The 27,875-nt window shown below is 41.9% G+C and overlaps 1 protein-coding gene across 9 annotated transcripts in view; it reads right to left on the bottom strand.

Annotated features, from left to right (window-relative positions):
- The window catches only part of tmem94 (transmembrane protein 94), a 139,818-nt gene that overhangs the window by 31,020 nt on the left and 80,923 nt on the right, over positions 1-27,875 (bottom strand). For all 9 annotated transcript variants that reach the window (XR_015761367.1, XM_088000430.1, XM_088000433.1 and 6 more), the window contains 15 exons: positions 26,685-26,801; positions 25,504-25,560; positions 23,459-23,563; positions 21,986-22,159; positions 18,398-18,601; positions 17,429-17,744; positions 15,268-15,441; positions 12,584-12,686; positions 11,525-11,742; positions 9,199-9,380; positions 6,224-6,356; positions 5,120-5,235; positions 4,236-4,335; positions 2,758-2,866; positions 52-241 (listed from right to left, as the gene is read on the bottom strand). Coding sequence is in view for 8 of the 9 variants with exons in the window: in XM_088000430.1 (XP_087856556.1) it covers positions 52-241; positions 2,758-2,866; positions 4,236-4,335; positions 5,120-5,235; positions 6,224-6,356; positions 9,199-9,380; positions 11,525-11,742; positions 12,584-12,686; positions 15,268-15,441; positions 17,429-17,744; positions 18,398-18,601; positions 21,986-22,159; positions 23,459-23,563; positions 25,504-25,560; positions 26,685-26,801 (2,298 nt within the window). In the remaining variant the exon portion in view is untranslated. The remainder of the gene's footprint in view (positions 1-51; positions 242-2,757; positions 2,867-4,235; positions 4,336-5,119; positions 5,236-6,223; positions 6,357-9,198; positions 9,381-11,524; positions 11,743-12,583; positions 12,687-15,267; positions 15,442-17,428; positions 17,745-18,397; positions 18,602-21,985; positions 22,160-23,458; positions 23,564-25,503; positions 25,561-26,684; positions 26,802-27,875) is intronic.

Below are 27,875 nucleotides of genomic sequence, written 5' to 3'. Positions count from 1 at the left end.
ATTATCTTGTTATGTGCACTCACATACAAACATCCATGCTTGTGTACACACCTGTTCAATGAGTTTGATGATGCTGATACTCTCCTCCTGGTGAAAGGAAATGGAACAGGGCAGGCTATTCAAGAGGCCAGCTAATTGCAGAGGTGTAAATTCATCAGAATCAAATGAAACATTGGCACTGGTGGCATAGCCAAAGGTCTCCCAGGAACATCGAGATGGGTAAAGTGGATCCAGTGCAACGCTATAAATAAAAACTGTAGTTAATGAGTCACAAGCTGAAGATTAATTATTGTATGTTACAAAGTGACTGCCAAATTTATTCATGTGGCATCTGCAATATGGGACATCAACACTGCTATTTTGACCGAAAGAGAGCGCAAACCACTTTTCAAAGGACAGTACCCCCCTCCTTGGTTTTGTCCCGCTACCATGTAGCTATAAGTAGCATGCTGAAGTGCACAATACTGTAAAGACAGTACTTTAAAACAACATGGGGAATTTTCTAATCAGTACTTTACATATCATTCAGCCCATTTGATCCTTTTTCCATGATTGGCATTTTTATGATTTTTTGCTTTTTTAATATTTCCTAGCTCTTTTAAAAGGTTTGTTATTCAGTGGCCGATGAAGAGAACATGTAGGGAATTCAAAACAACTTTATTAGATGTGACCACACTTTTAAGACTTGGAAAGTTTGGCACGGAATGATGTGCAATGAACAGTTTACAGATCCCTAGCAGAAAGTATATCATCTAAAGGAGTCACTGGCTCTTGTGGTACAGTGGTAATGTCCCCCTCTCTGATCCAGAAGGACAAGAACCATGCCTCACATGTTCTTGGGGGTGGGGGTGGGGAGAGGTGGTGAGGTCTGATTAAAAATCTCTCTAAAGGAATCTTGGATGGAGGTGTGCTTCCTCTTGTTATACAATACCTCTTATTTCTTGATTGTCTCTCTTTCTCTCGCTCCCCACTCTCTCATCACCTTTTTCCTCTCCTCTTCCCTCTTTGTTACGCTTCTCCCCTGTTTTCCATTTTGCCTTTGCTTTTATCCAATAGGTCTGTTCCCTTTCTTTTGGTGCATCACCTTCATCCACACAAAACTGCCCAAGCGCTTGCCTTATACACATCAGAAAGCAAAGTCACAAAACGTAAGTCAGCATGTAGCAGACTTGCCTTTGTTTCAATCAACAAAATGGATGTGCCTGGAACGAGCAGATTCCTGATCTTTTGCAGATGCTGAATGGTTGCTTGTTAAACTGAATTACAATGGGCTGTGGAGTACCAACACCTCAAGAATTACAGCAACTCAAGGCAACTGGACAGGGGCAATAACCCAGCAGGCATCATCACCAAGCCACTACCTCCCCTGTGTCTAAGCTTTCTAACCTCTTCTAAATGCACTCTGTTGATGCTACGCAGCCGATTTTTCCATCTCTAAATTTGGGGTTCTGACTTGCAGTACATCCAGGGATGACTGACATTGGCTAATAAACTGAGGACTGAAAGTTTGGATTTTGTCTTAGCCCAGCAGCTCAATAGAGTCTTCATCATCACTAGCCACTGGGGAAAGAACTGAGGGAATGAACCTGTCAGCCTCCTGGATAAAACCATGTTCCTATTAATCTTGCTTTCTATTGGTTCTGGGGCAGCTGGTCAAGTAATGTCTCTTCTTTACAAGACCAAACTTTGCTACTGAGAACTGATTCTGAAATTACCCTGAATGAAGTTCACTGCGCTTGTTTCCTTCCCCCAATCAAGTGCTTCACTGAAAACAAAAATTGCTGGAGATCACAGCAGGTCAGACGGCATCCATGGAGAGAAACCAAGCTAACAGCTCGAGTTGACTCTTTATCAGAGCTGAAGTGAAATATGGAGGGGGCAGCAATTATGCAACAGTGGGAGGGGCAAGGTTGGAGTGCTGGGAGGGAGGGGGGATGAAAGGATGTTGATGGTCACAATTAAGTGATTGTAATATGAACTATTAACATTCTTTCTCCCTCAGCACTCCAGTGCACCCCCACTACTGCATAATTACTGCCCCCTCTACGTTTCGCTCTGATGGGTAATCTAGACTCAAAACATTATATTAGATTAGATTCCCTACAGTATGGAAACAGGCCCTTCGGCCCAACAAGTCCACACCGACCCTCTAAAGAGTAACCCACCCAGCCCCACTTCCCTCTGACTAATGTACCTATCATTATGGGCAATTTAGCAGGCCAATTCACCTGACCTGCACATCTTTGGACCGTGGGAGGAAACTGGAGCACCCGGAGGAAACTCACGCAGACACAGGGAGAATGTGCAAACTCCACACAGACAGACACCCAAGGCTGGAATCAAACTGGGACCCTGGTGCTGTGAGGCAGCAGTGCTAACCACTGAGCCACCGTGCCGCCCCATAGCTTGGGTTTTCTTCATGGATGCTGCCTGATCCTCTGTGATCCCAAACATTTTTTTGTTGTCAGTACAGATCCCAGCATCTACAGTAATTTGCTCCAGCAAGTGCTTGATTGTTTGCTCTCTAGGTAGCTCCAATGGAGAAAAAAAATTTTGTTGAGCACATAGCATCCACACGTTTTCTCCTTGAATGTGCTTAATGCTGTGCTGCTTCTTAAATTCTGGACCATACAATGCTGAGAGATTCCTATCTGTATCCAGGTCTGGACAAGCCAGCCAAGTCTCTGACATTTAATCCCCACAGCACTGAATGTTTTGCAAATAAACTGTTCCAAAAGCAGAGAATAGCTTCCTTACCCAATGTCACTCTGCAGAAAAAGGCAGTTATTCCTGAAGTTGGCAGAGCTGCCCAGGCAGCAGATCACCTCCCCGTACTCTTGCATGATCTTCATCATTTCACACATTGCTGCAAAGGAAGATGCATTTGCAAAATAAAAGAGAACACGCTATCAAGAGAATTACATAAAACTGAATACCCTCTTGCCTCATTACGAACAAAATTATTTGCTCTCTCTCTCTTACTCCAGCACATTCTTGCCCAGGGCTGTCAACCCATGGGACCACTCAGCTGGCCCCAATCCTTCCTTTCCCAATCAACTACAATCTGCTAAAAGTTTGGGGTGCTCTAACCACTTGGTTTCTGATTTCTCACTCTGTACAAGCTTGTTGGAGTCCTGTGTTGGTGGCTTTGGCCCTTCATCAGGTTATCAAGAAACTTATGAGTAAATTCCCAGGGTGATAATTATGAGACCAGGTGACTTTTGTGTAACATCATAGGGGAGGGACACCCTGTATGTAACAGCAGCTCTGGTCTAGGCCTCTGAACAGGTGAAACTAAACTTTGTATAGATTTGTGCCTTACAAATTCAGAAAAAGCAAACTGTTTAATTAAAGGAATTGCTGAAATTTCCGGAATTGAGGGCTGACTGGATGAGCAGCCTGGGGACACAGTTACCAAAGTCAATGGTTGAATCTATAAATCCAGTTTGAAACACTGGAATTGCTTGCCCCCATGTAACTGCCAAATCAAAACTTGCTGGATTCCTGTGACTTGACTGCTCGGTCCAAATGAGGTTTTGAGAGCTAGCATCAGGTAGCACGGGAAGAATCCATTTGGCCCATTGTTTGCACTGGCTCTTTTGAAAAGGACTATTACAGCCATGTTCTCCCTCCTCAGAGCCTTGGCATTTTGTTCTGATATGTGTTCACTCCCCTTTCAAAAGTTACTATTGGATCCACTTTTGCCAACCTGTCAGGAAGTGCAGAATGCAACTTTTTAAAAATAAATTCTTTATGCTATGTACCCCAACCTCTTGGAATATTTTGCCAATTAAATCTTCAATTTTGGTCTTCCAGCTACTGACCTGAAGTACAATTTTAGTGTTACATGTCAATGTATTTTTTTAAATTTTAAAAAAAGGATGTGGATGCCCATTGGCAAGGCCAGCGTTTGTTGCTGATTCCTAATTGCATTTGAAATGAATGGATTGGTCATTTCAGTCAACCATATTACGGTGGCTCTGGAGTCACATGTAGGCTCAATGAGGACAGCAGATTTCCTTCCACAACGGACTCTGGTGAGTTATATTTGTAATCGATGACTGTTTCATGATTTGGCTTTAACTCCAGATTTTTATCCCAGCTGCCTTGATGGGACTTGAACCCATGCCTGCAAAGTACTAGCCTAAACTTCTAGATTACCAGTCCAATTACATTACTACTACACCCCTGTCACCCTGCGGCTAAATGCCTGCACGTATGCGATGCTCACTTACTGTCTTGAGTGCAGTCTGTGAACAAAGGGACCAGTAAAGGCACATTATCAATGTTCTGGAGATGAGGCCGCACCTGATGGATCCCTCGCGGCAGTTTAGCCTAAGGAAAAGAAAGATAGCATCTCTTATCATACTGCACTTTTTAAAAAAAAACTTAGGCTGCCTGGGGCTATACTACAAATACCCAAAGCATAGTTCTTACAAACAGAGACTATTCAGCTTTGGAATTTCTCAGCTAGTGGACTAAATGGTGCCATTGTAGAGGGAAGGGTGGGACAGGTCTTTTGTGAAAGAGCAAGTGAATGCATTTCCCAAACATCCACAATATCATGAGATCTCCAGCAGCATCAGGAGAGGGCTCAGAGCAAGTAGCCCTGGTGATCAAGAATATGGATTATTAGGAAAAACAAAGAAACAGCTTAACAAGAAAACAAAAACAAAACCTTTAGATTAATTTTGTTTTATTGGCCCTTTACAATTGACCTCTTTGATCAGGCCAGTGGCCACTTGTCCTAAAACCTTAATATGGTTCACCTTGGAATGTTTTTACTAAATTACAGGTAGTATATAAATGAACAGTTATTGTTCAATCTGTTGTGCAAATTGCTTCAAAGTGGTTTCTCCATATTCAACCTCAATTATTTGAGTATATGAGAGATTGCAAACTCTCGTCAATGAGATGGTTGTTAGGCTACAACAGTTACAGTTTTTAACATACTTGCAAAGCCTCTGCTTTTGCTGCTACCATTACATCTATGAAGCTATACTGACCTAAAGTTTCAGTTTGAATCAGAAATAGTAATTTACGAAAAAGAATTGGCCATAAATTTCACGGCTACTTTAGTGACAACGTGAACAGTTCCATTACTGAACCTGCACCTTACCCTGTTATGATCTTCCAGAAAGCTGGGCACATCACTGTCCGTTGGTTGGAAGCTAATGAGATCAGAGTGTCTTTCTTCTTCCATTAGCAAAGCTCCCTCTGCATCGTCCTTTGAATCTACATAGTTAAAAAAGTATACTGAAGAGAGTCAGAGGGGTGTACAACACGGAAACAATCCAACTTGTCCATGCCAACTAGCTATTCTACATTAATTTAGTCCCATTTGCCAGCACTTGGCCCATATCCCTCCAAACCCTTCCTATTCATATCCCATCCAGATACCTTTTAAATGCTATAATCGTACTAGCCTCCGCCACTTCCTCTGGCAACTCATTCCATACACATCCTCTGAGAAAAGTTGTCCCTTAGGTCCCTTTTAAATTTTTCCCCTCTCACCCTAAATCTATACTCTCTAGTTTTGGACCCCAGGGAAAAGACCTTGTCTATTTATCTTATCCATGCCCCTCAAAAAGAACCAGCGTAGTTGAATCGACTGCACGAAAGTAAAGAAACATGCCAGCTAACAGCCCCCACTATTCTAAATTTATTTTTCATTCTTGTATAGGATAGCTGAATTCAAAATTGTTCCTGAATGGAGGAAAATTGAGAGCCATTTACATTATTACAGACCTCAGAATCACATATAGATTAGACCAGGTATGGACAGCAGATTTCTGTCCCGAAAGTACATTAATGAACTAAACAGATTCAACAACAACTGAGGATAGGCTAGGGTTAGGGCGAGGATTGATTGACAATAATTTCTTGGTCATCATTACGAGCTTTCAATTCTAGACCTTTTAGAGACCCAGTTCTACCTTTTTTCATTACATCTGGTAAAAATAGTTAGTTGAATGTGGTTGATAGACAAATGAAGATAAAACAATTCTTAAACTTAAATGGTCATACACGCTTTTATGAAATTGCAAGCATTTGCCTTGACTCTACTGCAACTATATCGGCGCTGATATATTGAACGGGGGGGTTGAATATTAATCAAAGATTGCTTTAAAGAATCGATCTGACACCGGCCTTCCATCACTGAAACATCGATATTTAGTGCTGAGCAAGACTAACACACAGAAAAAGGTATCACATCCCTTACCCTGAGGAAGGTCGTCATGCAGAGAGCCTGTGTGGCTTGGGCTAGACTGTGGGATCTCCGAACCTCCGCTGTACGGTAGCAGAGAAATATGGCAGTTCCACCCGGTTTCTAAGCCCATCTTCTCGGCAAACACCTGGGTCAAAGGAATAAATTATTAACAGGAACGTGAGCAACTCCAGTTGTATTATTTAACTTTCAGATGGTTTGGGGTGAGATAGGAAGAGAGGACACCTTAAGATTTGGCTACAAGATACTTCTAAAGGTAACAGAGGATTTCTTCTCCGATCCTCCGACTGACAAGACAACCAATATAATTCATAGAAATCGCCACAGTAAAAATAAAACTCTAATACTATCTTTAATAAAGAAGGAAGGAAGATGAATGTGTATTGTGCTTTCCCAATCCCTTGCAGTATCCCACACCACATTACACATCATTTTGATCCTACCCTGTCACTCGTGGTCAACTACAATTTTAAAGTAACAGTCTAATTTCAATATATAAAGTCATAATGCAGATGAGCTACTTATGATGGTGCTGGTAGAAAGGTCAATGTTTGGAAAAAATGCCAGGACAGCTTGCAACATTCTCCAAATATTGCCATGGAGTCTTCCTTTTGAGCCAGGAAACAGGACCTCCATTTAACATCTTATCTGAACAATTCTACCATCAATGTACTTCCTCAGTGTTATACTGAAGCATCACCTTAGATTATTTGCTCAGTTCTGTAACAACTGAACTACTAATACAAGTCGAGAGTGGTGCTGGAAAAGCACAGCTATTCAGGCAGCATCCGAGGAGCAGGAGAATCAACGTTTCGGGTATAAGCCCTTCATCAGGAACGAGGCTTGTGGGTCGGAGCTGATAGATAAATGGGAGGGTGGTGGGGTTGGGGGAGGTAGCTGGGAAAGCGATAGGTGGATGAAGGTGAGGGAGAAGGTGATAGGTCAGAGGGGGCAGTGATGGATGGGTCTGGACGGCGGTGCCGAGTTGGAGGCTTGGGAACTGGGATAATGTGGGGGTAGGGGAAATGAGGAAGCTGTTAAAAATCCACATTTATCCTGTGTGGTGGCAGGGTCCCGAGGCAGACTATGAGGCGTTCCTCCTCCAGGCATTGGATGGTTACAGTTTAGCAGTGGAGGCAGCCCAGGACCTGCATATCCTTGACGGAGTGGGAGTGGGATTTGAAGTGTTCAGCCACGGGGCGGTGGGGTTGGTGGGTGCAGGCGTCTCAGAGATTTTCTCTGAAAGGATCCACGAGAAAGCGTCCTGTCTCCCAATGTAGAGGAAACTACACCGAATGCAACGGATTCAGTAGATGACATTGGCAGAGGTACAGGTAAATTTCTGACGGATGTGGAAGGATCGCTTGGGGCTTTGGCCGGAGATGAGGGGAGTGGTATGGGCGCAGGTTTTGCAATTCCTGCGGTGGCAGGAAAAGGTGCCAGGAGTGGGGTGTGGGCTGATGGGGGGTGTGGACCTGACGAGGGAGTCACGGAGGGAATGGTCTTTTCGGAACACTGATAGGGGTGAGGAGTGAAATATATCTCTGGTGGTGGGATCCATCTGGAGGTAGTGGAAGTGGCGGAGGATGATGCATTGTAGTTTGAAGTTTGGTCTCAGGAAGTGATGGATTCCCAGCTGATCATATTTTCTAAGACCATCCAGAAGAATGAAGCCAGACCACTGGATCATTCATAAGCCTGGCCTGGGTTACAACTGAATACAAATTATATCCTCAAGTTTCAGTGTTACCTGGTGTTTTAAACACACACCCAGTTCAGATGCTCTCTGCAACAGCTCAGGATATTTCAATTTTGTCATGTCTCACTGCACTTAATTTAGCAGGCACAAGTCATATAACTAATATTCCAACATATAGTTCTGTGAAATATATTTCAGCTGCCTATGCATTACCCCATTAATGGCATGAGCTACAGGAAAACCTCAATTAACTCCCAGCCTGTATTATTATTATTCTACACAGTTTAGTTAGCCCAGCACTGTACCTAGGTCTTGGAAGTCTTGGTGTCAATATTGAGGAGAAAGTGAGGACTGCAGATGCTGGAGATCAGAGCTGAAAATGTGTTGCTGGAAAAGCGCAGCAGGTCAGGCAGCATCCAGGGAACAGGAGAATCGACGTTTCGGGCATAAGCCTGAAGAAGGGCTTATGCCCGAAACGTCGATTCTCCTGTTCCCTGGATGCTGCCTGACCTGCTGCGCTTTTCCAGCAACACATTTTCAGCTTTGGTGTCAATATTGGTTGAGTTCACATACGTCTCAATCCTGAGGTGCATGAAATGAGTATGCGTTATAGAAACAGGAATACAGTATTCAGTGCCTTGAGCCTGCTGTGTCGGTCAAAAGGATTGCGTATGGCCTTAATTCCTTTCCTGTCTGCTTCTTGTAACCCTCAACTCTCTAGTGAATCAAAAATCTGTTGCAGCCTTGAACGTATTCAATGACACAGACTCCACTGTTCTCTGGGGAAGAAAATTCCAAGCACTAACAACTCTCAATGAAGAAATTCTACATCTCATGTAAATGGAGACCCCTTATTGTGAATCTGTGCACATCCAATACCCAGTGCCAGGTTTCCTCATCCTTGCAGTACCTGCCCTGTCAAGTCCCATCAGAAACTTATATGTTTCAATAAGATCACCCCTCATTTTCCAAAACTCCAATGAGTGTAGACTCTTAACCTTAAGAGCTGCTTAACCTTTCCTCACAAGACAAATCTTTTATCACAGGCATCAGCTGAGCAAATACTCACTAAACTATCTCCATGTTGTAAACTGAGGAGAGCTGATACTGATGCATGCCCATTTGTTTCCTGCAAGTGTGCAAATATTTTGCTGTAACGTATGCAAGAACCACCATTAATAAAACCACCTTTGGTTTGATTTCACCAAAATACACTCAAATGCAGACACCATGGTTTTTTGGTTAAAAGGACAGAAACTTCAGACAGTACCTTGCTTTTTAATTCATCTTCCAGGGAGAAGTAGACGAACCTGATGCATGCATTGACAAGCCCATCGATTAGCCGGACTATGTCAGACCGAGCCTGATACTGGGAGGAGACCATTCCGATGAAGATCTGTCCACTCAAAGCCTGGATGCAGTCTTCCTTCTCCATCACTTCCACTATTCCTTCTGAAACAATCCCAACAGTTTTGTCAAGTGAATATTAAGGTTTACACAAACACGTGAATAATTTACAATCACATATCAACTTGAATGCAACAAAATATCCATATATCCTTCAAGGTTGTGTGTGTGTGTGTAAGTGGGTAAGAGGTGGCGACAAGAAACGTACTAAGTAATGTATTGCCTGAAAAAAATAGAAGAACAAAGATGTGCAGGTCAGGTGAATTGGCCATGTGAAATTGTCCATAATTGTTAGGTGCATTAGTCAGAGGGAAAATGGGTTGGGTGGGTTACTCTTCGGAGGGTCGGTGTGGACTTGATGGGCCGAAGGGCCTCTTTCCACACTGTAGGGAATCTAATCTAATCTAATCTAAAGTAACTTTCAAAAAGGAACCTAATGAATTTGCAGGGTTATGCACCCAGTTAAGCAACTTTTTTTAAAGACATACAATGGGCCAAATGGTGCCCTTTTGTGTTGACTGATACCATAGTATGCTTCCCAACATTAGGCAATGAGTGCCTGGCTGCAACTGGAAACTGAAAATGACATCTCCAACAAATGGTAGCTTAATGCAGTGCTCCACAGCGCCTTGTGCAGTAAGCTCTTAAAAACGTCTTCTCAGGGTGTGGGGCACTACAAGTGACAGCTGCATCAGAAAGGCAAGCTAATTACCATCTCCAACAGTGTCGACTTGCCTTCCCTTGAATTGGGCCGGCCACATGAATAACACTGATAAGTGAGCAAGCCTAGGCCGGATATTCTGCAGAGTGACTCAGCCTCTGACTCCACCAGGTCTTTCCACCATCTACAAGGCACAAGTCAGGTGTTTGATGGGACATTCCCCACTTGCTGGGACGACTGCAGCTCCGGCAACAAAGTTTGACAATAATCCAATACAAAGTGGTCCATTTGATTGGCACCCAACCAACTACCTCTCCATGTGCTTGCACTCCCTCCACCACCAGCACACTGTGATGTGTGCAGGCCAAGGCTTCATTGATGCATCTTCCACATCATCAGCCTTTACGATATAGAAGAACAGGAGCAACAGGCACATGGGAATACCACCAAGTTCCCAATGAAGTCAAACTTCACCTGACTTGGCCTCTTATTAATACTCCTTCAGTCAAAATCCTGGAACTCCTTTCCACATTGTACTGTGGGCATGGCTATATCACAGACTGGAGCAATTCAGCATTCCTTCCATTGACTCTGTCTCACTTCCCACTGCCTTGGGATAGCATCTGACATAATCAAAGTCGCCTCCCACCCCAGTTATACTCTCTTCCACCCTCTTCCATCAGACAGAAGACACAAAAGTTTGAAAACATGTACCAACATATTTAAGAACAGCTTCTTCCCTAGTGTTATCAGCCTTCAGAACAGATCGCTCATATATTAAGAGTTGATCTTTTTCTGCAGCTGTAACACAATATTTTGCAATCTGTTCATTTACCCTGACGTACTTATGTAAGGTGCGGTTTATCTGGTTAGCACGCAAAACAATACCTTTTGCTGTATCTTGGCACATGTGACAATAAATCAAATCAAATCCAAGCTGACACACCCTGACATTCTCAAAGCCAACTAGAGATAGGCAACAAATACTGGCCTCAACAGCAATGCACACACTTCATGAACAAATAAACTAATAGAGCATGACTAGATTTCTATATTTTGGGCATCATTTAAAAAGTCAGTTTTAAGCCATTTATTTCGGATAATTTGGTATCCATAGTGAAATAATATGAATTGAAAAGTGCACACTTCAGAGCAATGAAATACACAGTGAATTCTCTATTAGTGTGTCTGCAAATTCTGCTCCATGCTGCTTTATTGAAATGACGAGTGGCCGGATATTCTGGGCATCAATGCAGACTGCCCTTCAGCTTGGCTGTATTTGGTGAAGGTCTGAATTGCTTGGCATGTGAAAAGAGAAAGGCATTCCATACAAAACAACTGCACCATCACGTGCATTGCACCAATAAAGAACGGAGTCTTGTACAAATCATTCTGCAGGATTGAGCAGTCAGTGGAATTGTATCCACGTAGAAGTCAGGAAAGTAGGTAAAAGGAGGGCAAGCACACACCACACCAGAAGAAAAATGCAAACAGCACAACTGAATAATTTCTTGAAAATGACAAGTACCATCAGAGCTCCAGCTGTTCCGCCTGCTGCCATGTTTAATGGGTGTGGTTCCTGGTAAATCATAGGAAGTGAAGATGGCATTTTGACCAGGCACCTGGACCAATTCAATGCATTTGCCATTCAGTTCCGAGGACAGAGTGCAATGCATTGGTTTATAGGCGAAAGCTGAGCAATAGCCGGACAGACAGGCACGTTGGTAAAAATCAAGCACTTTTTTCCTAAAACACCAACAAAATGAGATCAGTAAACAGACATTTGAATGACTGACAAAATGCATACTTATGCTGCAAAGTATTGTGGTCTTAATAAATCACTGTTCAACAGCTTTTGCTTCCAGAAAGTTCAACTAGATAGCCAACAACTATTTAAAATTCAACATAGGGTAGAGTTTTCACTCCAAATAAGATGCCTAGTTTCAATAAACTTAGTTAGCAGCACTGAAAATCTAAACTTCACTAAGTTTCTAATGCAGAAAATGTGCATTTACACAATTTCTTTTTCTATACTAAAATATTTCAAAGCCCTTGCAAACCAATTGCAGTAAAAGGGACACTGGTACAATAAAAGAGTATGCAGCTACACAGGCCACTGTCATATCTGTCTGCTTCAAGTGATTCATTGCTTTGCAGAATGCTGATACGGTCTGAGGATGTGAAACTTACTATATAAAGACAAATTACAATACAATTATAAGAATGAATTACTTGGGTGTATTTTCTGACACGTATTGCAGTTTCCTCTGATTGGGAAGCGAGCCAGATTAATTGGGCTCCAAACAAGCTCCATAACTCTGCTATTAACCCATCTTCTTTTTTCCCCTGTTTTCTTGTAACTCATGAAAGGCAAGTTTGGGGACACAATGAGTTTATGGGATTTTTAAAAAAAATGTATCGAGGGGGGAAGGTTAGTAGAAGTGTATCGGAAAAGGATGAGCTTTTTTGGATATTTCACTGTTCCTAAAATTCCCACCTAATTGATGGTTTGCATCAGGTTAAATCCGTGTATATCAGAGACAGATTGCATTTAAAGCAGTACACAAAGTAATTAGAAAGAACAAACCTGTCAGAGCCAGAGAGTGGATAAATATCTGTTCCATCCCAAAAATCTGTGCAGGCCTCCAAGATAAGGTCAGCTGTGCCATGAGACAGCATCTGTACGCTATCTGTGAATGCAAATAAGAATGTAGGAAGCATTGGGCAAAACTCTTCCAAATTTTCCATTATGTTTTCCTTTTTAATATCAAAAAAAGAAAAATTGTTGTACAAGAGCATTCAGCGTTGAATGTCACATTGCATTGATAAGACTGTTCGATATTCCAGTAGTTAGCGTCTTTGATATTGTGGTCAATCCAATTCCATCAAAATCTAAATCTGATAGAATTAAGCTGATATCCTGATAGTGCACTTTGATATCCAGAATATTTCTTAAAAACTTTGGTGCCATATGCACTCAATGAACACTACACAAATCCAATGGATATCAATAGGACATGAGCCATGTCTCCTCGAATCACAATGGAGCTAATAAGTTTTATGCCGTTCACTTGGCATAACGGATTCTGTGTAATCAGTGATGGATATATCAAACGAGAAGCCTAACACATGAACTGATTCTTGCTTAGGAAGCCCTTTGACACTACAGGAAGAGAGAAAACAAAATACTTCTCAATCATTTGAATCAATCCGCAAGCTAATTTGGCTGCTACCTTAACCATTATATGTTGAATCAATCTTATGGAAGATGGAATGGAAGTGGATAGGTTTTAATACAGTGATACACTAAACCTTCTGCTGAGTAGATGTTTCTTTGATCTCTTAAGTATATGATTGTTTGTAGTTCATTTTTCAAACCATCAATTCATCCTCCCTTTTTGGACAATACTTGTAATATAATCATTTTTAAAAATGGGAAATAATTCATGAGAAAAGGGGCATAAAGCCATTACTGTGTTTTCAGAGACAAAAAAAAACTGCAGATGCTGCAATCCAAATTAAATAAGCAGGAGACTGGAGAAACACAGCAGGCCACACAACATCAGGAAGGAGAGAAATCAATGTTTCAGGTATAAGCTTTCTTCTGGAAGGATTACCGTGCTTTTAACATTAATGAGTTTTAAATTGAGACATCAATTTTCTCTTCACAAGTTCAACCATTCTGGGTTTTAATTGAGAGTTGAAGATGATTTATTTTGAGTCAAGTCACACATTGAAACTTCACTTGATTTGGTTTCAGAAGTGGATACAACAGTTGTACAATCCTTTTCCAATTTGGCAAGATGCATGACTCAGTAATAGCATGACCAACAGAAGCAAACAAATATGTGTGCACAGTACCAAACTGCATGATGTCTCAGTGGTTAGTACTGCTGTGTCACAGTGCCAAGGACCAGGGTTAAATTCCAGCCTCTGATGACTACCTGCTTACACATTCTCCCCGTGTCTTCATGGGTTTACTCCAGGTGCTCCAGTTTCCTTCCATCGTTCAAAGACGTGCAGGTTAGGTGGATCAGCCATGCTACATTGTCTAAAGTATCCAGGGATGTGCAGGCTGGGTACGTTAGCCATGAAAATGTAGGGTTACAGGGAGAGGGTGGGTAGGGCGGGGGGGATCCTAGATGGTCAGTGTGGACTTGATGGGCCGAATGGTCTGCTTGCACACTGTAAGGATTCTATGATTCTAGACAACTTTTGAGGAACCTCAAAGAATAACCTTAAATAACACTTGTTGCGATTTTTCACAGAACATTGTAAACCATAGTTTGGTGGTGTCATGCCCATCTCAGCCAGCAGGTCCAGTGCAATATTAAGGAATCCTGCAGTGTCAGACATACTATGCTCCTAGTGGGATGTCATACCAAAGACCTCTCAAATAGACTTAAAACATTTCATAGCATTAACTCAAAGGAAATGCAGGGCAGTTTTTCCATGTTTGATGATTAGATTAGATTAGATTAGATTAGATTCTCTACAGCGTGAAAACAGGCCCTTTGGCCTAACAGGTCCACACCGACCCTCCAAAGGGTATCCCACCCAGACCCATTTCCCTCTGACCAATGCACCTAATGCTGTGGGCAATTTACCATAGCCAATTCACCTGACCTGGACTGTGGGAGGAAACCGGAGCACCCAGAGGAAACCCACACAGACACGGGGAGAACATGCAAACTCCACACAGACAGTCGCCAGAGGCTGGAATTGAACCTGGGACCCTGTTGCTGTGAGGCAGCAATGCTGACCACTGAGCCACCGTGCCACACCAATGTTCTTGGTCAATATCATCACTCAACCGATAACAAAACATTGTACAGCTATCAGATTAGATTAGATTAGATTACAGTGTGGAAACAGGCCCTTCGGCCCAACAAGTCCACACCGACCCGCCGAAGCGAAACCCACCCATATCCCTACATTTACCCCTTACCTAACACTACGGGCAATTTAGTATGGCCAATTCACCTGACCCTGCACATCTTTGGACTGTGGGAGGAAACCGGAGCACCCGGAGGAAACCCACGCAGACACGGGGAGAACGTGCAAACTCCACACAGTCAGTCGCCTGAGGTGGGAATTGAACCCGGGTCTCTGGCGCTGTGAGGCAGCAGTGCTAACCACTGTGCCACGGTGCCGCCCACAATGTTTATGGAAGCGAGGTGTGAGCAAATCACTTCACAGCCTTTGGATACTCATGTGAGTTCAAGTTTACTCTTGCTTTCAAAAGTAAAATGCATCCAAAATAATACTCACTGGTCAACGTATCTCTCACAAAAAGGCTCATCATGTGACTGAGAGGTGGTCGCCTCTTGGTAACATACAACAGTCTCTGTGGCACTGGTTCCTTCACTGTTTCTGCTGTCGGAAGTTGGTACATGGTCAGATGATTCTCTTGCTTGAACAGTTCTTTGGCTCCAGGGGTAAAGCCTACAAAGTAAAATACATCAATTTTAAACAGCAATATTGCTTACTTCATGTTTTTTCTCAGAACTCATCCCCTTCCCTCTTGGTTATTTTTCTCTAAATGTTCTACACGGTGAGATTGCGATCTCCTTTCTTAATTTTAAGAATAAGTAAGTAAAATCAATTCCTTCAGTTTCTATATTTCATTGACTACAGCACATTTGTAGGTAAGAGAAAAATTAGTATATACCTCAATATTCTCACTAGACGTACTCTGTCAGAGGTCTGAAGTAATGACTTGGAGATGCGAGCTCAAATTCTACCAAAGCAGGTGGGAATCGATCCAGTTAATTAAATGTGAAACATAATATTAGTATCGGCAATGGTATGGGTTGATTAGCTCAGAGGTTAATGTGTCGTTCAGAATTATATCAACAGCACAGGTTCAAATTCCTGTTACAAAAGTACTTGAGTTGTGATCAGCCTCTTCGCATTGCTCCCCGAAGAGTAGGAGCAAACCAGCACTGACAAAAGACTGCCGAAGATGAAGCATTATAAGAAAATAAGCCAACATTCTGCCTTGGCAGAAAATATAGTAGGCAACAATGGGTCTTTGTCGCATTGATGGGACGTGATGAGTGGAGTACTGCACAGGGGACCCAACTTTTCACAACTTTCACCAATGACCTAGATGAGGGGAGTAAAGGCATATTAACTAAATTCACAGATGACAGCAAAGTAGGGAGGAAAATATAATGTGAAGACACAGAAGTTAAGTGAATGGGGGAAAAAAGAAAGTCTGGCAAATGAAATATGAAGAAAACCTTGTTCACTTGGGCTAGAATCTAAAAATTATCACATAAATAGAGAATGATTGCAGACTTCCAAGGTGCAGAGGGATTTAGATATTCTGGTGCACAATTCACAAAAAGTTGATAATTAGATATAGCATGAAATTAAGGCAGCTAATGGGATGTTATATTTTATCAGGAGAGTAAATGAATATAAAACTAAGGATGGCACGGTGGTTCAGTGGTTAGCACTGCTCAGTGGTTAGCACCAGGGTGCCAGGTTTGATTCCAGCATTGGGTGACTGTCTGTGTGGAGTTTGCACATTTTCCCCATATTTGCGTGGGTTTCCTCTGGGTGCTCCGGTTTCCTCCCACAGTCCAAAGATGTGCAGGTCAGGGGAACTGGCCACGCTAAATTGCCCACAGTGTTAGGTGCATTAGTCAGAGGGGAATGGGTCTGGGTGGGTTACTCTTCCGAGGGTCAGTGTGGACTGGTTGGCCTGAAGGACCTGTTTCCACACTTTAGGGAATCTAATCATGAAATGCTTCAGTTACTCAGGGAACTGATGAGATCCCGTCTCAAATACGGTGTGCAGTTTTGGGTTTGTTTAAGGAAGAATGTAAATGCACAAAGGAAGTTCGGAGGTTTACTAGATGGATATCTGGAATGAGCAGGTTGTCTTACGAGGAAAAGGACAGGCTGGGCTTGTTTCCACTGGAATTTAGAAAAGTGAAGGATGACTTGATTGAAGTATATAAGGTCTTGACAAGGTCAATACGGAAAGGATGTTTCCTAACAGAAGTGAGGAGAAATTTTTTTTTCTAAGAAAAACTTCCTTCAAAAGGCAGTGGATGCTGGGTCATTGGATATTTTTGACAGAGAAGTAGATAGATTCTTGTTAGACAGGTAAGTCAAAGGTTATTGGGGATAGATGGAAAAGTGGAAATCAAACACAAATAGACCAGCCATGGTCTTACTGAAAGGCGGTGTAGGCTTGAGGGAACAAATGACCTACTTGTGCACCTATTTTTTGCGTTTATATTTCACATTTCCTTCACAACATCCAACAACAAAAAATACCCAAGCAAAATCTGGCACCTAACAGGACAACCAAGATTCAAGAACTCATACCGCATTCATGGTTTGGCTCAGATGTTACATATCTTTAAATTATCAAATTAGAACACAATGAATTGGAAAGACTGGAATAGCCACGTACCTATGAGTCTGGCTAATTCACAGAGCCCCCAAGGAATGTGAATGGGCATGGCTGCACCTGATGTTTCCTGCAGGGCGATATTGGACAGGTGATCGGAGAAGCGGCACATCTGCTCAGTGACGGTGGAGTAGCACAAGTTGAGGAGGATATTGAGGCCCAGTGGTTTCAGTGAGGAGATGTGAAATTGCCAATTTGAGTCATCAAACTGAATACTAGCTGGGTTCTGCTGGTCTTGTGATAGGCTCAACATTTCTAAATGATAATCACAGATGTAATCTTCCGCTTCCAGGCCCAGGTCTTCACCAATACCACTCACCTGTAAATAGTGCAGAATCAGAATCAAACTCATTTAGGCCTTTCAACACATGCTTGCGGAGTGTTATGTTTCCTCAATGATTCGTCAACCCATAAGACCATTGGAAATAGCAACTGGAGGAGAGCATTCATTCCCTCAAGTCAGCTCCACCATTCAACAAGATCATGGCTGATCTGAGACTCCTCATATCCACTTTCCTGCCCATACAATATTGTAAAGTCTAGTGTTGACTGCTTGGGGTACCAGTAGGAACAAATTTGATATAAACAGGAAGATAGTAATCCATAGACTAAAACTTGCCTCTGGCCAGGGACTTTAAAGAAATGTTGCCCAATATTCAACTTGCCCTAAAAAGAACTCCAAACAAATACACAGTTAGCTCGAAATGCCAAGCTTATTATATAACTGAGCTTCCTTCAATGCAAGGAAAAAGATGAGCTTAATCATAAACTCAATTTTCTTACTAGCACATTATCAGCATTCACAATAATCATAAAAATGGAGATGGACTGCACTAACTACACTTAGGGTCAACTCACTGCTCATCACCACAATGCCATCGCCAAAACACATCCAGCACCTATTTTCCAACGAATCCATTTCCACAAGCCAACATGCCTTACACAGACACTAGTTGCAGATCTTGTTGTTACCTGTGTTGTATCATCCTCTCCTCCTTCCGTGTCTTTGCTGAAGCTGACATTGGAACCTGACAGGTGCTTGCACCGTCGATTCTCACTGCGCTTCCTTGATCGTGGAGTGCTTTCAGTCTTCTCATCTTTGTCCTGTCCCATCTCATTAGTGACGTGTACAAACTCCAGACCAGTGGTGGGCAACAGAGCGTCAGCCTCCTTGGGCTAGGCATTAATCAAATACATGGGTCAGAAAGTCAATGTTCCTTAAAAACAGAGGATCATACAGCAGTGCACATTACTTAATCAATAAGCTCCCCTGTGGTGAAGAGCACTGATTTGCAGATCACTATGATGCATTTGGAGCCCATCCCACTGAATCATCTAGATCGTTAGGTCCAGAATTTGATCAGTTTATGAGAAGTTGCTTATTTTAGTTAGAGCAGTAATGAGTGTGGCCTTTTTTGGTTGGAAAGATTGGAACTCTGCTACGCTCCCGTTGCTCTTCTGGCCTAGTAACAGGAAAAATGAGTACATATGGTCACATGCTATCTTGAAAACTTCATGTGTGGATAGCAGATAAATGAAATGACCTGCCAATTGCATATGGTAAATGACCAACTGGAGGGTAACTACTGCTCTCAAAACTGTACTCCAGCAGGAGGCAGCTGTGTTTGGTGTGAAAGGGGATTTTTAAAAAAATTACCCAAACAGAAGGAGTAAAAATTATTGATGAATATCACACACTACGTATAGGTGCATACAGGATGGCAATATATCTCTATTTCAAAGCACAGTGCACTAAACTATCAACTCATCTTTGCTCTGGCACATGAAATATTACAGTTGGGATTTTAAAACAAGCTAAATAAATTAAAATTGAATCTTCTGATGTCAGTAAGTGGTATGCTAAATGAGAGACCTGCAGGTCACTATTTTGCTCCCCCATGTTCACTGAGATCTATTCTACTGAAAAAGAACGATAGAAGGATGCACCACCTGAGTTTAACCAAGTTAAGGAATTATCAACTTGAATAAAAGGGCATGCTATATTGAGACGATTAATGGTAGGGCTGAGTGGGAGCATCTTCAGAAACTCACAAATGATGACAAAAGAAAGACAGTATGAGTTAGACTGGCAAAAAACACAAACAGGAAGACTTTCTACAACAATTAGAAAAGAGTAGCTCAAGCAAACATTGTTAATGTCTCATCTGACATGGGGCCAATGAGAATAAGGCAGAGACTTTGAACCAAACAGCTCAAAAAAAATCAGTCTTCAAAGCAGCTCAACAACAGTAGAAAGGTTAGCAGGCAAAATGGAAGGGTGGGAATGTTGACAACAACCTATAGGGAAAATGTAATAGAAGAACCAGAGAGGTTAAAGGCTGACAGATCACCTGACCTTATGGCTTGCATTCTCAGGTTTTAGATGTGGCATACACTTCTTATATGTTATAAAGGTCTCAGCAGATTGAAAAACAACTAAATGTAACACCTTTATTCAAGGAAGGTGATCGATATAAAGCTGGACATCAATGAACGTCTGACATGCTATTGGGAAAATGCTAGGATCCATGAGGTAGCAGACGTATCAAAAATTAAAATATAATCAAGTACAGTAAACATAGTCTTATAAAATGCAAATCATGTTTGAAAAATTTGTTAAAATTCTTCAAGGATGAATCGAACAGGGCAATATGAGGAAACCAATGGGTTAGGATAATATATTAGATTAGATTAGGTTAGATTCTTTGCATGATTAGATTCTCTACAGTGTGGAAACAGGCCCTTCGGCCCGACAAATCCACACCTCCCCTCCGAAGAGCAATCCACCCAGACCCATTCCCCTACATTCACCCCTGGCTTGTGCACCTAACACTATGGACAATTTAGCATGGCCAATTCACCTAACCTGCACATCTTTGGATTGTGGGAGGAAACCGGAGCACTTGGAGGAAATCCACGCAGACACGGGGAGAATGTGCAAACTCCACACAGGCAGGCAGGAATCGAACCCAGGAACCTGGTGCTGTGAGGCAGCAGCGCTAACCACTGAGCCACCGTGACACTCCCAGATTAGCATACTCAGATGATGTGCTAACAAACAGAAACAGGATAAACATGCTGTTTTCAGACTGACAATCTGTTACTATGGGGCACAACAGGGATCAGCATTGAGACGACTATTTACAAGCTGCATTAATAGGTTCCTACTAAAGAGATGTGAGGGGAAAGCAAGTTGTATGGAAGATAAGTCTGTAAAGAGATTCAGACAGGTTAAGTAAATGAGCAAAAAATTGGCAGTATACAAGCAAACATTGAGTATAAGGCAAGAAAAACGTGTGGTCATTAACAATCATAGGAAGAATAGAATAGCTAAATCTATTTAAGTAGAGACAGATATTGTAGAAGATGGGGATCTGGGTGTCACTGCGCAGAAAATATAAAATGTTAGCAGAGAGGTACAGCAAGTAAAAAGGAAGGCAAGGTGACTCTTATTGGAAGGGGATGGAATATTGAAGTAGGCTGCACAAAGTACTGTCCATAACACAACTGCAGTGCTATGTACAGATTTATCTCCTTATTAGAGGGATATATTTGCATTGGAGGCAGTTCGGTTTTTCCCTGGGATAAATAGGTCATCGAATGAAGAAAAGTTGATTCCAGAAGAGTGAGAGATTACCTGATTGAAACACAAGTTTGATGGGCTGCAGAGGAAGATTCTGCTTATGAGAAACTCTAGAACGAGGGGTCACAGTTTCAGAAGAGGGAGTCACCCATTTAACACAGAAATGAGAAGGGATGCTGCACTCTTGCGGGTTGTGAATCCTTGGAATTTTCTACTTCACTGAGTTGGGGCAGGATCATGAAATATACTCACAGCTGAGATAGACATTTTTTAGTGAAGGGTTATGAGGAGCAGACAGGAAAGTATAGTTGAAACCAAGAGCAATCAGCCATAATCATCATTAATTGAACAAGTTGGCTTGTGTTACCATATAGCCTACTCCTGCTCATGTTTATGCAATAAAATATTTTCAAATTTTATTTTACAGAAGAATGACTCCTGCTTAAAAATGAGGAAGCATTTTGGGCACAGTAGATATTTTGTTCCATTGAAGTGAATGTTGAGCACGTCAGAGCATAAAATATTTCTGCCGATCCTTATCCTCATCTCGCATGATAATTTGATCCAATGCGATTACGCAAAATTACGCTCAAGTTAAAGCAAAATTATTCAGTTTAAATTAGCCTTGGCTAGTGCTTACATCCCACACAAGCCTCCTACAATCCATGCCAGCGGATCATTCTCCTCCTTTCTCTATCATTTAAATAGTTTCCCCTTAAATTTAATAATGCTACCTACCTCAAATATCTTGAGGCAGTAAAGTCTACAGTCTAACCACTCATTAAATAAAGACATTGTTGCTCAATCCCCTATTGGATTTATAAGTGGTCATCTTATAAATATCATCCCTGATTACGAAGTTTCATTTTCCAGGGCACCAAGGTAATTCTTAACTCAAATGTGGAACTGACAGTTTGAATGGAGCTCTGTGTTCGGGAGATTTGAACAAGCGAATTACAGAACAAGTTAACACTCACCTCATCCTTCTCCTCTTCCATCTCTGGGTGAAGAAAGGACCTCATGGACAAGTCATCCTTCAGGTCCTCTAGGCTGTCATGGGGTGGTTCCACACGTCCACTAAAGAACAAAACAGTTTCTGGACTGGGATTAGGCCACGACAGTATCCCTTGCTTGTCCACACAGCAAAGCACCTAAACAAGCAGAATGACAAGATAAAAATATACATATATTAAATATAGACTCAATTACTTAATTTGAGCAATTGCCAATGCTGAGTAAGCTGAAGCAGGCCAATGTTCCAGATCATGAGTTTGAAACTTTGAATAGAGAGGCCAAAGGGGTAAATTGTTTCAGTTTTTTAAAAAGATTTTCAAAGGGTTATAAGAAAAAGGCTGGAAAGTGGACTTGGGGCTTATCAGATCAACCATAAACTCACAATGGCAGAGTAGACTCAGTGGGCTAGATCGCCTACTTCGGCTCCTAAACGTTATGGTCTCATAAACAGAAGCATTCTCCCCGTTTCTGAAGTAAATCTAGTGGATGGGGACAAAATCTTAAATTTAGACTAAGCCAATCAGGAGAGAAGTGGGAGAAGCACGTGCTTTTTAATGGGTGAAGTATGGCATTCTTTCCTACAAACAGCAGTATCTTGGTCAATTAATAGGTTCAAAGAATTTTGCTCGCCAAGATTTTTAAGAAGCTAGGATACACTTGTAACAGTGACTTGTAAATCAGGAAGTTGAAGGAAGAGGAGAACTTGGTGAAATTATAATCACCAGAGACGTTGCTCTGAGCAAACTGATAGAACCAAGGGCCGACAAATCTCCAGGTCCTGAGGGACTACATCTAGAGTCTTAAAAGAGATAGCCAATGAGATAGTGGATACATCGATGTTAATTTTCCAAAATTCATGTAAATCTGGTTACATCAGATTGGCAAGTGGCAAATATGAGAGTTCAAGAAGGGAGGGAGAAAGAAAACAGGAAATTACAAGCCAATTACCTTAACAATTGGGACAGAATGGTTCCTAGATAAACATCAGATAGTACCAGCCCCAGACCAACAGCAAGGAATGAAATCAAACAGAAAGTACTGGAAATGGTCAGCAGGCCATGCTGCACTCAGAGACAGGAAAACAGCTAACTTCCCAGTTTGATCACAATATGTTAGCTTTGCACGAGGGGTGAAATTGTTCTTAATCCTATGCCAAGGCACTCTGAAAACAAACTTTCTTGAAACCACTTAAATGTCTGGTCCCTTACAAAAAATGCTGGCTTTCGCAGTGCAGTCTTTTATTGAATCTGGAGAATTATGGGCCAAATCTCCCTGTTAGCTCCTCAGTAGTAATATTTTGACAAACACCACCATCAAACCAAAATGCAAAGCTGATTTTCACAGTTTAGAAAATGTTTGCGTACTTTGACTCGAGAAGGCTCACAATAATTAATTGTAACCAAGGACATAAAGTAAAACCTTTTTTAGATACTCACTGTAACAGAACCCAGGTTCTGAAGCAGACTGGAAGTGTAGCAGAGGGTAAGGGACCTTCCTCGCAGCAGAGACAGAAAGTGACTCCAGATGCAAAACATCATTTCCTGTTATGGAAAAACAAAACTAACCAAATTACAGACTAACTATGCAGAACAGAGAGAGGGAGAGAAGGCAGAGCTGCAGACAGCACATTCTGGTTCATGCTAAACACATAATTATTGCACTCAATTACTTCTTGGAAAATAATTGGCTGTTGGATTACTTTGAACAGTTCATGGTGGCACTCATCTGTTTTTACTTCATTTAAATCTTACTTTGTTGTTCCTGCTGTGCCATCTCTATCCCCAATTCACCCTAATACCTTCTTCCCCATCCCTTCGTACTGACATCCTCTCCTTTAGCTCACGTTTGCACATTCTTCCTCTCCCTCAATTTGAGGAGACACTGGTCTTTATTTCCCCTCAGCTCATGCTAGCACCCAATGTTCACAACTCTCTTTTAGCAAATTGGGAGAAAGTGAGGACTGCAGATGCTAGAGATCAGAGTCAAAAGGTGTGGCACCACAAAAGCACAGCCAGTCAGGCAGCATCCAAGGAGCAGGAAAGTCGACGTTTCGGGCATAAGCCCTTCATCAGGAATGTTGGGGGAGGTAGCTGGGAAGGCTATAGGTAGATGCAGGTAGGGGGTTATAGTGATAGGTCAGAGTGGAGGGTGGAGCAAATAGATGGAAGGAAGATGCACAGGTAGGACACTGTTCAACAATGACACTGTTCTCACTTAATCCTGGACTGTTACTGAGATTGAATAAACCACTGACCAACTCTATAAGCATCAATTATGGAGGTGTGGCTCAAGCCCTATCAAATGGGTCATTTGTTCACATGCCGACTGCTGCGTGGCTGCGAAGCTCATAGGGAACATTGATCAGACTGTTAGTTCAACTACCCAAAATACATGACCCATTTGATAGGGCTCAAGCCACACCTCCGTAATTGACATTTATGGCGTTGGTCAGTGGTTTGTTCAATACAGGTAACAGCCCAGGATTAAATGAGAACAGTGTCATTGTTGGGGGCTGTATTATTTGCTCAAAAGAATACATAGTTTCAGAAGAAACTACTCAGTTTTCATTTGATAAAGAGGAGAAGTGTTTATGAACCCAACTGGCACAAATGCATCATGTTCAGGACAGTACTGGGATAAAAACGGTGCATGTCACTATTTCCAACCCCTACCTTCACTTGAGACAATTCCCTTTCAGGTAGATAAAGACACATTAATATTATTTGTGCTTCACGGTATGGTTCCTTGACTATCTGGAAGTAAACATCAGAAAGTTGTACAAACACAGACCTAATTTCTTGCCCATTTTAAGGGACAGAAAACCAAGTTGTTCCAATATGATTTTTTGATATGAACTGCACAAGTAAAAAATGAACCCAACTGTGCATGCATGTGATCCATAGATCAAGTTACTTCCATTACAAAGTTTACTTGAAAACAAAGTTTACTTGAAAACAAAATTTTGATGTCACTTATCTGATAACCATTCACACAATTTCACAATTCTCTGCTCAAGGCCATTATGCTGCTGGCACACTCTCTGGTAAACAAACCTATATTCTGCTTGTCAGCCTCCGTAAAGTGGGAAACCAAGTCCCTCGTTTATTACTGGATGCCACAACATCACTTGTCAGGACTTTTAAAAATAACTTTTAGATGGTGCTCTCCTTCCCAGGCAGCTGCTTGCAACTTGCCCGAAGGAGGAAAAATAAAAACTTAAAAGTTTAAAGCAGTTAACAGTGGCAGCTAATTATATTCAAGGTACTGAATTGTAGTCAAGGAAATTCAGTGCAGAAGTTTCTCAAGCTGGACCATGTAATTATATTGAAAATAAAAATAAAATCATCAATGCTAACGGACATGTAACAGCAAATTACACTTGATACCCTCCAACTTCCCTCTGAAAACATGTTTTGCATAACAGATGAAGACAACACATGAACAGGTAACATCTGGAGCCTGATACAACTCAAAGTTATACCTTTGAAGAAACTACTTCAGTGTAGCTGCTCAGAGTGTCCTCGGAGAATTTTGCCAGCTGGAAAGAGAAAACAGTCAGTCAATTCCAATTAGAGCTAATGAATTTGCACCTTTAAACAAAATGTGAAAAGTTTATTTAATGCAGAGTACAGAGTTATGTCTCTACTCCCTCAATATTCCAATAGTTTCATCAGCCCACCCCCAAATACAAGGCAATAGGGACGACCCTGAATGCAAAAGATGCCATGAAAGAGGTCAATCCATCCATAGGGAGCCCTTCCACCAACCAGCTGAAATGTTTCACCTGGTCCAGTAGAATCAACGTTACTCTCTCCAGTTCACTACTTACTTCCTGAACTGTACAACTGCATAACTGACCTCCATCCTGAATCGCCTAAAGAACTAGACAAAAAAAACTAAAGGAACCTTAAGGTCTGGGAATGCGACTCTTAATGAATCAAGCTGCCTTGGTTCCCTTGATGGTCGTTCATTAAATTTACCCATTCCCCATCCTCACAGGCACCAAAGCCAAGGTTTGATCAACTAGAGAGGAAAATATATACTGATAAGGCAGGAATGCCTAAGTATCTAAGTGTCTATAACACCGTAGCCTTTATCATTCAAAACCTCATATGAATGAAAGGCATACAAGTAATATCCTGTTCCCGTCACCTTTGTGTTAACTTACATTGGCTTGCTTGTCAAACACCACCTTAATTTTAAATTTCTTATCCTTGATTTCATATTCCTCCCTGATCTTTCTCCTCCATTTCTCTGTAACCTCCTCTACCCCACAAAGGTACCTGCGCTCCTTGAATTCATGTCCCTTGTACATCTGACCCCCAATTACTGGCCATGCTTTCAGTTGCCTGAGGTTGGAGGTTCACACACCTCCACGTTTCATTGTCTTGTTTTAGGACACTCTTTAAAAATTGACGTATCTGACTCAGCACCGCCTCACCTGGCTGTCGTCAGATTTTACTGTAGAATGCCCCTGCGAAATGCCTGGGCAAGTTTCATTGCAATAAAAGTATCACATATACAGAAATGCTTTGTTGTTAAATCTTGAGTTTATATAAAAAAAGTTTGCTTAAAATAAACTTCAAGCAAGAATCCATTTTGACTTAATTTGCTGCAGTCTTAATTTTCTTAATTCTAGGCGAAGCAGGAAAAAAACCTTACCAGAGCAACTGGAGGAGCCTTGCTGAATTGAGCGAGGACTCTTGCCTCTCCGTATGCTGTGACAAGTACCCACACCACAGGGAAGAGCAACGGAAGGATAGGCAGAATCCCATTCACCTAGACACAAAACATGATCTATATTATATAAGCAAATGCTATAAATATTCAACCACCCACAAATCATTAGGATTAAAGTCAGCACGTTAGAATTATTTGCAAAGTACGGAGTGAAATTTTAATGAGTATAAATTTTTCTAAAGGAGCAAAAAGAGAAGCTAGCCTCTGCAGATTAAAATCGGCGTAAATTGGATAATGGTGAACTCAACCACAATTACCAATAGTTGATCGAATAAATGCAAATGGCTGGACAATATGATTTTAAGCAATGCTCCACTGGAGAGGGTTGGTAGGCAAGGGGTGTCAGAACCTACTCACCACACTTGCTACAATTTTACACACTAAGAGGGAGGCCAATCTTGGCCTATGGGCCAATTGAATGGTCACTTAAAGAGCCTCTTCCCACCCAAGCCATCATATTTCAGACAGTTGGAGGCTCATGCCAAGTGGGAGGCCTGACTGCTTCAAATGATGGGACAGAAGACTGGGCACCTCCATGTGCCCACTGGGCCTCAGACAGCATCGCCAATGTATTTGCCCTCACTCCAGTTCTCTTCTAAACCTGGCCTGTGCACAATGCCCTTCACATGGACATGCCAGTTTAGTTCCAATAGCCCTACATTCCCATAACTTGGTTCATGCTGAGCCTGAGCCAGTTAATGATGTAATAACCAAAATTGCTTTTCTTTGCGTCTGTTGAGGGGGGTGGTGGTAGGCAGCCTCAGAGGAGCTGACATTTACACCAAGGTGAAGGGGGCAACCAACGCAACATAAGGTTCCACTCCACATCTTTTCTAAGCTCCCATGGAGATGCGCACAGAGCCATGGACAGAGAGAGGAGAGCCAAGGCAGGATTCGAACCCAGGTCCCCAGAATATTATCTGGCTCTCTGGATTATCAGTCCAGTGATAATACCATTATGCTGATGTATTGTTCCAGAATTACAGAATATGGCTGAACATTTCTCCTGTAGAAATGTACCTTCGTCTCAGTAATATAGCCTAGGAGGCTATTTGATGAGATCTTAGTGGGAGACATTTAATATCGTCCTGCAATGAAAAGCTTGCAATATTG

The sequence above is a fragment of the Chiloscyllium plagiosum genome, unplaced genomic scaffold (genome assembly GCF_037043375.1).
Source record: "Chiloscyllium plagiosum isolate Xiang-an unplaced genomic scaffold, Cpla_swu_hap1 HiC_scaffold_25, whole genome shotgun sequence".
Lineage (NCBI taxonomy): Eukaryota > Metazoa > Chordata > Chondrichthyes > Orectolobiformes > Hemiscylliidae > Chiloscyllium > Chiloscyllium plagiosum.
Note: the sequence above shows the minus strand (reverse complement) of the source record. Positions and strands in the feature narration are given on the sequence as shown.